The sequence below is a fragment of the Macadamia integrifolia genome, chromosome 5 (genome assembly GCF_013358625.1).
Source record: "Macadamia integrifolia cultivar HAES 741 chromosome 5, SCU_Mint_v3, whole genome shotgun sequence".
Taxonomy (NCBI): domain Eukaryota; kingdom Viridiplantae; phylum Streptophyta; class Magnoliopsida; order Proteales; family Proteaceae; genus Macadamia; species Macadamia integrifolia.
In genome coordinates this window covers 43,577,439-43,589,533 of record NC_056561.1, presented here as the reverse complement: position 1 = coordinate 43,589,533, position 12,095 = coordinate 43,577,439, and the positions used below count along the sequence as shown (strand labels likewise).

General features: G+C 36.0%; 1 protein-coding gene across 5 annotated transcripts in view; it reads left to right on the top strand.

The window, feature by feature from the left end:
* Window positions 1-12,090, top strand: part of LOC122079401 (acyltransferase-like protein At3g26840, chloroplastic) — an 18,154-nt gene extending 6,064 nt beyond the window's left edge. For all 5 annotated transcript variants that reach the window (XM_042645832.1, XM_042645831.1, XM_042645830.1 and 2 more), the window contains 10 exons: window positions 937-1,041; window positions 1,451-1,557; window positions 2,170-2,291; window positions 4,106-4,214; window positions 5,186-5,316; window positions 5,793-6,159; window positions 7,026-7,139; window positions 8,652-8,737; window positions 11,321-11,430; window positions 11,533-12,090. In XM_042645832.1, the coding sequence (XP_042501766.1) occupies window positions 937-1,041; window positions 1,451-1,557; window positions 2,170-2,291; window positions 4,106-4,214; window positions 5,186-5,316; window positions 5,793-6,159; window positions 7,026-7,139; window positions 8,652-8,737; window positions 11,321-11,430; window positions 11,533-11,723 (1,442 nt within the window). In that variant the 3' untranslated portion in view covers window positions 11,724-12,090. The remainder of the gene's footprint in view (window positions 1-936; window positions 1,042-1,450; window positions 1,558-2,169; window positions 2,292-4,105; window positions 4,215-5,185; window positions 5,317-5,792; window positions 6,160-7,025; window positions 7,140-8,651; window positions 8,738-11,320; window positions 11,431-11,532) is intronic.
* The last annotated feature ends 5 nt before the right edge of the window (window positions 12,091-12,095 follow it).

The window sequence follows — 12,095 nt, the reverse complement described above, 5'->3', positions numbered from 1 at the left end:
GGGGGAGGAGGTGGGGTGGGGGAGAGTGGTGGGATTTGGACATTGTCATTATATGAAGGGTATTTGGGCACAACCATGTTGGGTTATGCCTCATATCTCTAGAGAAAGAGAAAAGAGAAAAGAGAAAAGGTTTGGATATGAAGTTCAGTTTATGAGAGAGCGTTTCTCCCTAAGATTGGTCTGTTTTGTATCTTCAAACTTTACTGGTTATCTTTCTTCTTTTGCTGTGATCTTTGTGGCCAAAGGTTTTCTAGGTGTTATGGTAATGGTATAGAAGTTTTTGTTTGAAAGTTTTCACAGGTTCTGTGGAGTTAAGATTTAGCTCTACCTGTTGCATTTGAAATCAATTCCTCATAAGTTGGGAGCCAACTGTGTTATGTGACTTTACTATGGGCTCCAAAGCTGGCAGTGATAAAGGATTCTTCTGACATATTGAAGGCTGAAGTAGTAGATCCTAACCACGCTTCTTATTGAGAACCTTCAGGATTATTCTCGTATTTCTTGAATCCTCTTGAATTTATTTAAATTAAAAAGATTCAGAGAGATCCTGTGGCTGCAGGACAGAAGGCTGGTGAGATAAAAATTTCCATGTGGAAAATAATGTGGACTTGTTTTGGTTGACCTTTTTATGTTCCATGTATCGAAATTCATGTCTTCAGAACTCCAAACCTACTGCATCTCAAGTTTGGGTGCATTTAATTTCTGGTCAACTCCTATTGGAAGGCTTGACCAGTATACATGATTGAAAGCATTGCTAGATTGAAACATTGAAATAGTTGTTGTTTTCCCAAGCCTCTTTGTATTTGGAAACTGAAAATCAACATTGAAATGCATACCGATGCTGTCAGCATGATTCTAATGTGCAAGATTTGATAGTACAGATGATTACTTATTTGGTACATTATTCATGGTAGCCTTTTCTTGTTCTTTTGGCAGCTACATCATTCAGACGTTCACAACTGCAAACACTAACTACCTTACTGGAAGTCATGCCTGAACAGCTTCCCTTTAGCCTCCCTTACAACACGAAATTATTTGAAGGTCTGTTCCCAACGCACTAATTTTTCCTGCTTTCTTTCCAAGCTATGTGTCAGCAATAAGTATTTACTTCCAGTATACATCCATTGTTGTTTGTTATTTGTATTTTGTAGGAGGATCATTTTTTCAGTGCATTCTGTGTTTTGATTTCTGGTGGTCATGTTACTGTAGTTTCCATATTATTTATTTTTAAACGTTGGGTAAAGAATTATTTTAACTTTCATTCATTGCGCAAGACAAAATTATTAGAAAAGATGCTTGAATCAAGCTACAATAGCATAGCAATGTTTGGACAAATATATGTCAGCATTCATAGGGGTTGGTAGTATTCATAGTGTAAAATCGTAAAATAGGCACTTGTTGCAAATCTGTATAGTATACTCCTGATCAGCAATTCTATTACTACTTTTAGGTGATCCCTTGAGGATGATGATGGCTAGTGTGGGAAAAGGACTTCCTTTTCAACAGACAGTTGGAGAATTGTCAGAGAGTCTTGGTACATTTTTGCATTGCCTTTCTGTAAGTTAACTCTTGGACTGACTTAATACAAAAGCAAAAGGATTCACGTATGAGAAAATTTCTGTAAATCTGTCAATGCTCCTACAGGATTCTCATACAAGGTTCAAGATTTTAGTTTTGACTAGGATTTCAACCCCTACTCAAAACTGAAATATATCATTGAAATATAGGCACTGAAATATGGTCCATTTTGGTGAAAAAACAAAAAAAAAATTGAAGACCTTCAATTCTCATGCCATTTTGTTTTGACAAGTATCAAAACAGAAATATTTCATCGAAATTTCAGTATTTCGACTGAAATTTTAAACTATGCTCTTGCATAGACAATCTCATTGAGGGTGGATTATTTTCCAGATTTCATGCAATTTTTTGGGCCTCATATTCATGTTTTCTTCTTGAAATTGGATAGTAATAAGTGGTATATGTAGTATTTTCTTAATACATACCAGAGAGATGGCTTGTTCTGTAATGCATAATCAATAATTGCGATAACTTCATTATTCTGAAGCATGTATATTTATTACTGCAGTGATTGTTGGCACTTAAGTTAATTTCACCTAGCTTCTAATTTTCCCCCATATGTGCAAAGCAATTACGTTATTTTACTCACAGGTGCTTCCTGACATTTTACCTAGAGAAACTCTTCTCTGGAAGCTGCGCATGATCAGATCAGCTTCATCATTTGCCAATTCACGTCTCCATGCTGTTAAAGCTCAAACATTAATTCTTTCCAGGTATATATTCTTTCAACATTTCTATTATCATGTTGTTTCTTGTGCGAGCAAATTAAATCAATCACATAACGTTCTGACGCAGAATTGAAGCTGAACCGGCTTGACCCTTCTGGTAATCTCAACCGAGATGAACCGGGTCCAATTGAATTTTGGATTCATTAGGATCTTTAGTGTTTTATTTTGTTTGGGGATTATTTGCAATCTTTTAATTTGGGTAGTTAATAGTCAATAGGGAGTTACCAATTTAAGTTTTATTCTGTTTCTAATCTTATTAGTTAGAATTTATGAAGCAAATTAAGAGTTGCTAATTTAATTTTAGATTTTATTAGGCAAGTTTTAATTTCAGTTTATTATATAAAGGCATGTAACCCAAGTAATTGGACAGATTTTGAATATTGAATTAATTAATTGGTTGAAACCTTGTGGTTTGCTTGGTTGAACTTCTTCCCCTTCCCATTCTTCTCTTCTCCCTGCAACAATTTCTTCCCTATTTCTATCGGTCCTCCATCATGTTCGGACCAATATGTTAATGGGAACTGTTTGGTTTGGTAAACTCTCCAAGATATCCACCGCCATAACTCATGTTAAACCTTCACATTTTGTACTTTAGTGTGAACAATCAGTCACCAACAATTTTTTTTTTTTTAATGGAATAACGAAATTTATTCAGCATGTTGCCAATATAAGACTTGTACAAGATGCTGTATGCATGTGTAGACAATAGACAAACAACATGAACAAGACTTAACGCTAGTGTCATACTACGAAGCAAGATAGCAAAGTCAAAATAGAACAAAGTCCTGTCACTGCATCAAAGTTCTTGACCCTATATATGTGCTCTCCCTGAGACCTAGAACAGCTACTAAGGGATGTGCACTTCTAGGCTTCCCAGAAAATGATATGTTTTCTAAGCTAGATGCACTAGCTTCCAAGGGACTTAAAACATCTGTGGACATCCCATTTTATTATTGAGGCCAAGTCACCTTCTATGATGGGATGAGTCCATGGTTATGAAGCAAATATTTGTAGAGCCCGTCTAATTGCTTCTGCAATATTCAGATCCCCTGTCCCAGTGGGGCCCAAAAATGCTAACAAAACATTTCCTCAGATATTCCGTAAGGCCCTGGGTTGCCTTGACTACTTCTATCATAATTAAATGTCACCAAATTCATTGGTGGTGCCATCAACTCATGTCTCAGACTCTCACCTCCTCCTGATGGGTAAATGATCTCACCACGTCCTCATTTCTCCCATTATGTAATCAAAAGGGATATCTCTGAATTTCTTTTGATGCATTAGAGATTGAAAAATCAAATTGAGTACACAGTATCACAATTTTACCGAAATGGAAGTGTTTTAGAAGTTATGGATCTTAAAGCTATAACCTCCTCATCCGATCAGACTCCCAGTAAATTAGCTATGATAACAACAGGTATGAAAAACCGAGCACAGAACATTATATTCAAAGTGACCTGAATTTTTTTTCATTTATTTTTCTGTATCGATTTCCTTTGTTTCTGCTAATTGTACAATATATTAATGCAGTGACCATAAAAAGAAACAATGCTAACAGAGTGGCATGCAGTTTCTGTATTTAGTTCATTATGTTGTGCCTCCAAACTTGATTTTTGTGATGTAGTAAGTGGATCAAGTGTATAATGAATGCACATAGTGCTTGTTGCTTTAAATTGGGTTTCTCTTAAGGCAGTTTTCTCAGTCACTGTTTGTAATTTTGTTTTTGCATGATAGTGTCTATGATATCATCTGTCTCACTAAATGACATTTTTTTTTTTTTAATTGTATTAATGTTTTAGTGGAAGGGATCAGTTGCTTCCAAGTCAAGAGGAAGCTGAAAGGCTTCGTCACACACTGCCTGATTGCCGAATACGTAACTTCAAGGACTCTGGTCACACTCTTTTCATGGTAAATGTTGTGTTTTCTATGTAATGTTCCTTGAATATACAAAACATGCAGAAATTATCTTCCTGATTCTCAAGCGATGGCAAAATATTATTACAGTTATCATTTGCCACAACTAGCATGTTTTATACTAAAGTTAACCTTCGCTATGCATAGAATATGGAACCTTTTTACTTGACACAGACAGCTTTTGATGTCTATCAAGGAGGATGGATTTTTAGGTTTCTGGACTCCGATAACATTGATATGATGGACAGATTAATCAATCTGATCAAATCTCTTCCTCAAATCACTGGTCAAAGGGCTGTAACCCTGTGAAAGTCCTGCTTCCATTTGGGTCCCAGGAAGGGTGCATTGGGATCAGTCCTTGCTTTCGGCATATTGTAAAGAGTAGCTGCCCTCAGACTTGAACCTACGTCTTCATGTTGGCAGCATGAGTTTTTATCACTACACCCAGCGACGACCCCTTGTCCCTGCCCTTTAGCAACATATATATATATATATATATATATAAAATAATAATAATAAATAAATAAAACAACAAATCTTGCAAAGAACTTAGAAATGCATGCTGTATTTCATAATTATTGAATCATATCATAATACATTTTTTCTAATTTTCATAATTCTTTAAGAAAATTGTTGAACTCATGCTGTATGGTTCTTGCAAACTTTTATTTACTGTGTCTCACAAATTCATCCCAAGTGAATGAAATCACAAGTTCAGAGTTGTTCCTCTATGAACGTAGATACCATAGACCTGGGTAACCTGTCTTGCCTACCAATGTAAGAACCGGCAACCCCTAACTCTTGGCATCCACCAACTAATGAAGAATTTCTTCTGAGATTGGCTAAAGTAGAATGACTCTTTAGTTGCCTTTCCAATAATTTTTTTCTCTTGTAAGATTCATTTGAATATTCTGCCTTCGAACCCTTCTTATTGATACTCAGGTAGTTATGTCTGCATGAGACAGGAAGATGGTGTTGATCTGGTAACTATTATTAAAGGTGCTAACTTTTATCGTCGTACAAGACATGTCGACCATGTCCTAGACTATGTGCCACTGACCCCTTCTGAGTTCAAGGAAGCATCTAAATCATACAGGTAAAGGATACTTCAAAGAAAGTTACAAGTATTTTGTTTTATATTAATTCCTTGGTGCAATAAAGTTAGAAGCACATAATTCTGTTTTCTACTATTGGGAGAGAATCTGAATTTACATGGCCAGTATATCGATGGCTGAGCATGAGCATGCATCAGCATCAAATCCTGGTTAAGAATTATTCTAGGCCAAAGAGCCGACAACGAACTGATTGATGATCGCAATATAATAAATGGGAGGCTGATCAAATGATGCTTATCACCATTTAAAGTATCATGTTATCCCATTATTCTTTCTTTGCTGGATAAGCCCCAAGGTTCTCCATCAGGAAACTTACTGAGACTTGCTTATGTGGGACACATAAAGAGCCAGCCTGGAGGATGCTTCTGCATTACTTATAGTCCTTGGATTTTGTCGTTCATGTATGTATAATACTTCACCTTTAATCTAATTACCACATTTTTATGGTGTATCATAGGTGGCTTGACATAGCTGCTAGCCCTGTTATGCTCTCAACTTTGGAGAATGGAAAAATAGTAAGGAGCCTTGCAGGAATTCCTTCTGAGGGACCAGTTCTGTTCGTGGGCTATCACATGTTATTGGGATGGGAATTGTCTCCACTTGTATGCAAAATTTTTTCTGAAAGAAATATTCATGTCCGAGGAGTAGCACATCCATTGATGTGGAATGAAGCTGATGGAATGATGCAAGACTCATCCGCATATGACACCTACAGAGTTATGGGGGCTGTTCCCGTCTCAGCAACAAACTTGTACAAACTTTTCGCTACAAAATCCCATGTCCTATTATACCCAGGAGGTGTACGTGAGGCTCTTCATCGGAAGGTAACATTTGTTTGTTTTTATTCATCAGTTTCTACATTAAGAGCAATCATCTGCAACTTTTCTTTTCCTACATTAAGAGCAATTATCTTCATTTGTTCTTTTCCTGAATTTGATATGTGCTTCTGTAGACACAAACAGATTGCATCTGTTTTTCCATCTATCAGTGTTCTATATACATCGAAGCTCGAAAAGTGCTGCACATATTTATCTCAATTATCAGTTATGTCTTTGTTTTCTCTAGTCTGGGTGCAGTCTTATCTCCGACTTTATCTCCCTTGTTGTCAAGTCTGAAAGTTGTATTTCCTTCTTCTACCATTAATAAATGCTTTTGTGGCTTTATCATCTACGTTTGAGAAAGAATCAAAAGTGATGGACATGAAAGAGACATGCCCGCTAGTGTGAAACAACAGATAAACTGACATGGAAGTTCCAGGCCACTCATCCAATGAGGACCTTGTGGATTATCCACATTCATGGTGCCATTTTCCATGAAAGATACATAAATCACTGTGCATTGCGCTCTCCGCTTAAGATAATTATCCTTGAATTTCTTGAAAATTTTTAAGTAAAAAAGTGACTTTCCTTTCGACATGGCACTGGGATGTTGCTTTGAACCAGAACAAAAAAATTGATACCAAGAAAAAATGGACCCTATTTGAGCAGCCACCTCAGCTTCTAGCTTTCCAAACTTGCACATCTTGCACTTTTCATGCATGTACTCGATGATATTTACTAATAATTCTAACAAGGTGCTTAAGACTGCTCATATATCTAATGTAAACGTTAGTATTATTTATACACATTAAGATTCCATCATGTTTTAACATGGAGATAACTTTTAGTACTTTGATCTTCAAATTTTCCAGGGTGAGGAGTACAAGTTATTTTGGCCAGAACGCTCAGAATTTGTCAGGATGGCTGCTAGATTTGGGGCAAAAATCATACCCTTTGGTGTCGTTGGGGAAGATGATGTCTCTGAAGTAAGAATAAAAATTTTCAGTTAGTAGTGGTCTTCATATTGATTATCAGTCCCATTATACATGTGTTTTATGTTTACCCATGCGGAGTAGCTTTTGATCCGGTATGACGTGGATTTCTGTGCTGCTTAATGAATAAGAGAAAAGAAAATGGTTTCATTGCTTACATGCTTCATCCTTTTCGTAAATACATTATCTTTTTAAAAATGATATGAGTTGGTTCTAATGATGGTAGCATGTTGTCTAGCCACAAGGTGTTGGAGAATAAGAGAATGAGTTGCTTGCTACAGCTTAATAAAGCCTTATCCCTGCGATTTGGGGTTGGTTGCATAACTTCTGTTCTGTCAGTCCATTCTGTTAGCTGTAGGTAGATCCAAGTCAACAGATCTTTTCAAATAAAGGAACATGTACTGTACTATATTGTTCACTACCTCAGCCTCATTCCTTTTTTGGCCCACCTTTTCCCTTCAAGCCTTCAACCTGCACCATTTTCCATTTCCTCAATGCCGCAGTTAGTCATTTTCGTTAAACATAAATCGAGTATTTTTGTTGACTGGCCTTCATTGTCTCACATATTAGGGCTAGTCCATTGCTGGGAAGGAAAAGGTACCAGTTTTTGAAGACATACTTTTAAGTGGAAGTTTTTTAAAAGTTCTAAAATAGGATGATGCAAGAAATTTTCTGTATAAAGTGATGTTGAGAAATTACTTGAAGCCACAGACATGAAACAAAGGTCATAGCACAACATAAATGGAATGTCAAAAAGGAATCTTGTGAAAAATCCCAAATATTGGTTCAAAGCTTTGCTGACAATAATGATTTGGAAGAAATATGCTGGTGTTCTCAATAATTCCAAAAAGAAATACATAGTTATTAAGACAGAAAAATAATGATAATGAAAAGAGAGAAGAGTTCAACTCAACATATCCTTATTGGCTTATTCCAAACTACTTCGGGTCAGCTAACCAAACAGTATTCAGACTTTTGACACTATGTAGGGTCATATTTAACATAATCAGAAAAAAGAAAGAAGTTGAATAATATTAAAAAATTGTAAAGATGGAGAGAAGTTTCATAACTATACATCAGTCATGTTAGTCATAAAATCATGTTTACTATTTTCCTCTTTTTGAAATGTAAAGGAAAAGATACTTCCAAGTTAATCCACCAAATGGGATGTTTCTGCCTATATATATATTGTTTTCCCTTGCAGTGATACTCTGAAACTATCTATATCTGGATGTATATTATATTGGGGAATTGTGTGTTTTTCACTTTACCCTTTAGATATAACTACTTCTAGGAACAATATTTTCAAGTGCCAACAGAAGTGCAAGATTCTTTGTTCAACTTTTATATTAGTTGCAAGAATTTATGCTTCTTCTACTCTTTGGCATTTTGTCTCTAGTTGTTATTAATGTATAATTTGTTAGAGTCACATTTGCTGCCACTACATTTGAGTTTGTTTCAATTGGATATCTAATGAATGATTCGTTCCATGTTCACTATTCTCAGGTAGTTCTTGATTATGAGGACCTCATGAAGATTCCATACTTCAGAACTCAAATAAAAGAATTAAATAAAGATGTTGTGAGGTTGAGGTATTATCTCCTCTTCCACCTACCTAAATACTGTAATATATGGAGATCTTGGAAAATTCTCATTCTTAGTGTCACCTTTTATGTGTTCTGTACTTCTGTGGTATTATCTGGTTCAAAACTTAGTGCTTTTTGTCCATCTGAGTCATTATTTCACGTTAATCAGTAATACCTGTTCTTGTCATTGAATGTGCTTCCACTGTAGAAATGTAACCAAGGATGTTTTGCTTCCACTGTAAAACTTTTCTTCCCTACATTGTTTTCTTATGCATTTCAAGCTGGATGGAAAGCCAAGGGGCATTGGTTTGATTGGTAACAAATAACTCAATTCGAGGAATAGTATTACGTGCTCATTGCAAGCATGCAGGTGTTAGTGATGGGTTACAATTGTAATAGTATTTGGGTTTGTTATTGGTACAAAGAGTCATAATGGGTTTGTTATGATTGAGTCATGTTGTAATTGGGTAATTATTTAGGTAACTGTTAGTCGTGGGTTAATGGGTAATTGTGGTTGTAACCACCTCTGGTAATGGTAGATGTTATAACTGTATAGGGAAGTGGGGGGAGAAGGTATGTAACGGCTACGACCTATTTATGGTATTTTCTTAATGAAAAGGTAGACTGGATTTCCTATAATTACACCTTCAGAGACGAGGATTGGATAGGCTACCTCCTAATTATGCCAAACTCTTCCTAAAATCTCTCTGTGTCATCTTCTTATCATCAACACAATAGGTAAACGCGTACACATACCAAATAGCCTCTGCTCCTTATAGAAATCTAGACATCTTAATTTGTCAATCCCAACATGAAAATCCATGTTACAACAGTGCATGAGTCAACATTTTTCTCTGACCTGTCCATGTCCTGACGGACAGAAGTTGAAGCACTGATACCAAGCTAATTCAATAGATATGACTATCTGAATATCTATATTTTCTGGATATTTTGGACCACATTGAAGCTTGAAAAGTACACAATAAACCAATGTAGACTAATACTGAAAATCCAGCGAAACACTAGTACAGACAGGATCACTGAAACAGAGGAAATATAGGCCAGAAATAGGAGAAAGTTTGTAACTCACAGTAGATAGGTCAGAATAGGTTATAAATCAGATTGAGTATTAGTCAGAACCAGTAGAATAACTATGCTAATTCTCTCTAAAAACAGAGAAGTGGTCTGACCTGCACAGACAATTCCTAATGGTACTAGGAAAACAGGACTGCAGTTCTGACTAAAGTTCTAGTTGCTGGAATCAGAATTAGACACCAGAATATTCCAGGGGGGAAATATGCTAGAAATTGATGTACTAAATTTGATTCGATACAGATCGCTAACTAGAGAGATATATGAAAGATAAGGGAATCTGAAGTTTAGAAGAATGCAGATTAAAAATAATAATAATAATAATAATAATAATAATAATAATAATAATAATAATAATAATAAATAAATAAATAAATAAATAAATAAATAAATAAAAAAGAGAAGAAGAAGAAGAATAGTACAAGAGGGGGAGGGGGATCACATCTACGAAGAAAGATGAACAGAACTAGATGATGGAGGAGAGAGATCTGATCTAGAATACCAATCCTATGTGTACAGCTCAACACCTCCAAAACTCTCGAAAAAAAAACTCAAATTTTTTTTTACTCGGGTTAGGAATTATTGATTAAAGGGTTCACATCACGTGAACAGTGTTCATGGGTACCGTTCATGTGAGCGCAAGTCATGAATAATAACTTTATGTTTTTTCCTTTTTATGTTATGTCCTTTATGCCCTTGTCAGGGTTTGTTATGATTATATATTGAATGAAGTGGGCAGTCTCAACAATAAGGTTGACTCCCAAGGTTACAGCCATCTCTGTCTCTTTTGTTTTCTCTCTTCCTCTTTCTTATTATTTACAACTCATAATATATCCATTTGATGGGGGTGTATACATATATCTAACTTTTCAAATGTCCTAACATGGACTAATAGAAGGTCTCCAAATCACACACTTATTAACTTAACAGACTCAAAACAAAAGTCTTAAAAGGTCTAAAGTATCCGAATATATCTCAAACACTTGGCTTAAATACTAATCCCATGTACTAACTTCACCCCCACTTTATGGGGCTTATAACTTGGGCCCGTTTGCAATGAAACCGAAGAAAGTAAAAATCCCATCCTATAACATGACATCATGTGGGCTTCCCAATCTCAGTACCTCTCCTGAGCACTTGCAATACCTCACCACACCAACTTCACAGTTTGATTAGAGCAGCTCTCCGCAGCTTTCCAGTTGGAGGTCCAACCTTAGGCCCAAGTTGAAAAATCCAATTTGTCGCTCATCCTAGGGTTAGGTCCAATTTAGACTCCATTGAAAGCAAGGGCCGTTGTATTTAGAACAGGCTTGGATGCCTTTCTGTTTGCGCTATGATCCTGCATTCTTGCCTTATATCTACATTCTCAACATTGAATTAAGTGTATAATATTCAGCTACTATTACTGTGGGAGGTCAGTAAATGCATGGTAGATTAAGATATTGTAGTTGTCCTGATAATGACTGATTACATTGAGGATCCTTGTATCTTTGATAGAACTGATGTTAATGGGGAACTTGGAAACCAAGACCTTCACCTCCCAATAGTTCTCCCCAAGCTCCCGGGCCGCTTTTACTACTTGTTTGGAAAGCCAATTGAAACAGAAGGTATGCCTATTGTATCAGTTAATACTCGCATGTATTTTTTTCTAGTTTAACATCTTATTTTGCAGAATTAACTTTTCTTTTCACATTATTTTGTGTTTGAAGGGAGAAAAACGGAGCTAAGAGACAAAGAGCAAGCTCATGAACTGTATCTAGAGGTGAAGTCAGAAGTTGAGAATTGCATTGCTTATTTGAAAGAGAAGCGAGAAAAGGACCTATACAGAAATATACTGCCCAGGCTAGTTTACCAAGCCACCCATGGCATTGATTCTGAAATTCCCACATTTGAACTATGAATGGCCCAATTGAAGCCTGAAGGTGAATTGAAGCATATCTTCTCTGCAACAATCGATGGCATTTTTTCGGTGTACAGATGGCCTCATTTGGGGATCATGAGGATCAGACCACAGTTAATTCATTCCTTGGAAATGGGCGTCACCCAAAAGTAATAGCAGGCAATCACGTGATGCTCGATTACAACTAAAAACTACCCTCATTCTGTTTCGAAGAATTTATTTCAATTAATTTATCGAATGTTGAAGAGCTTAAATTGATGAGGAGAACGCTATTATAGCTGCAATTCTGTATCTCCATCCATCTTGAAGGAAAAGGTCCCTATATGACCCCCTATATATATGCCATTTGATGGTGTATTTTTTTTTTTTTTT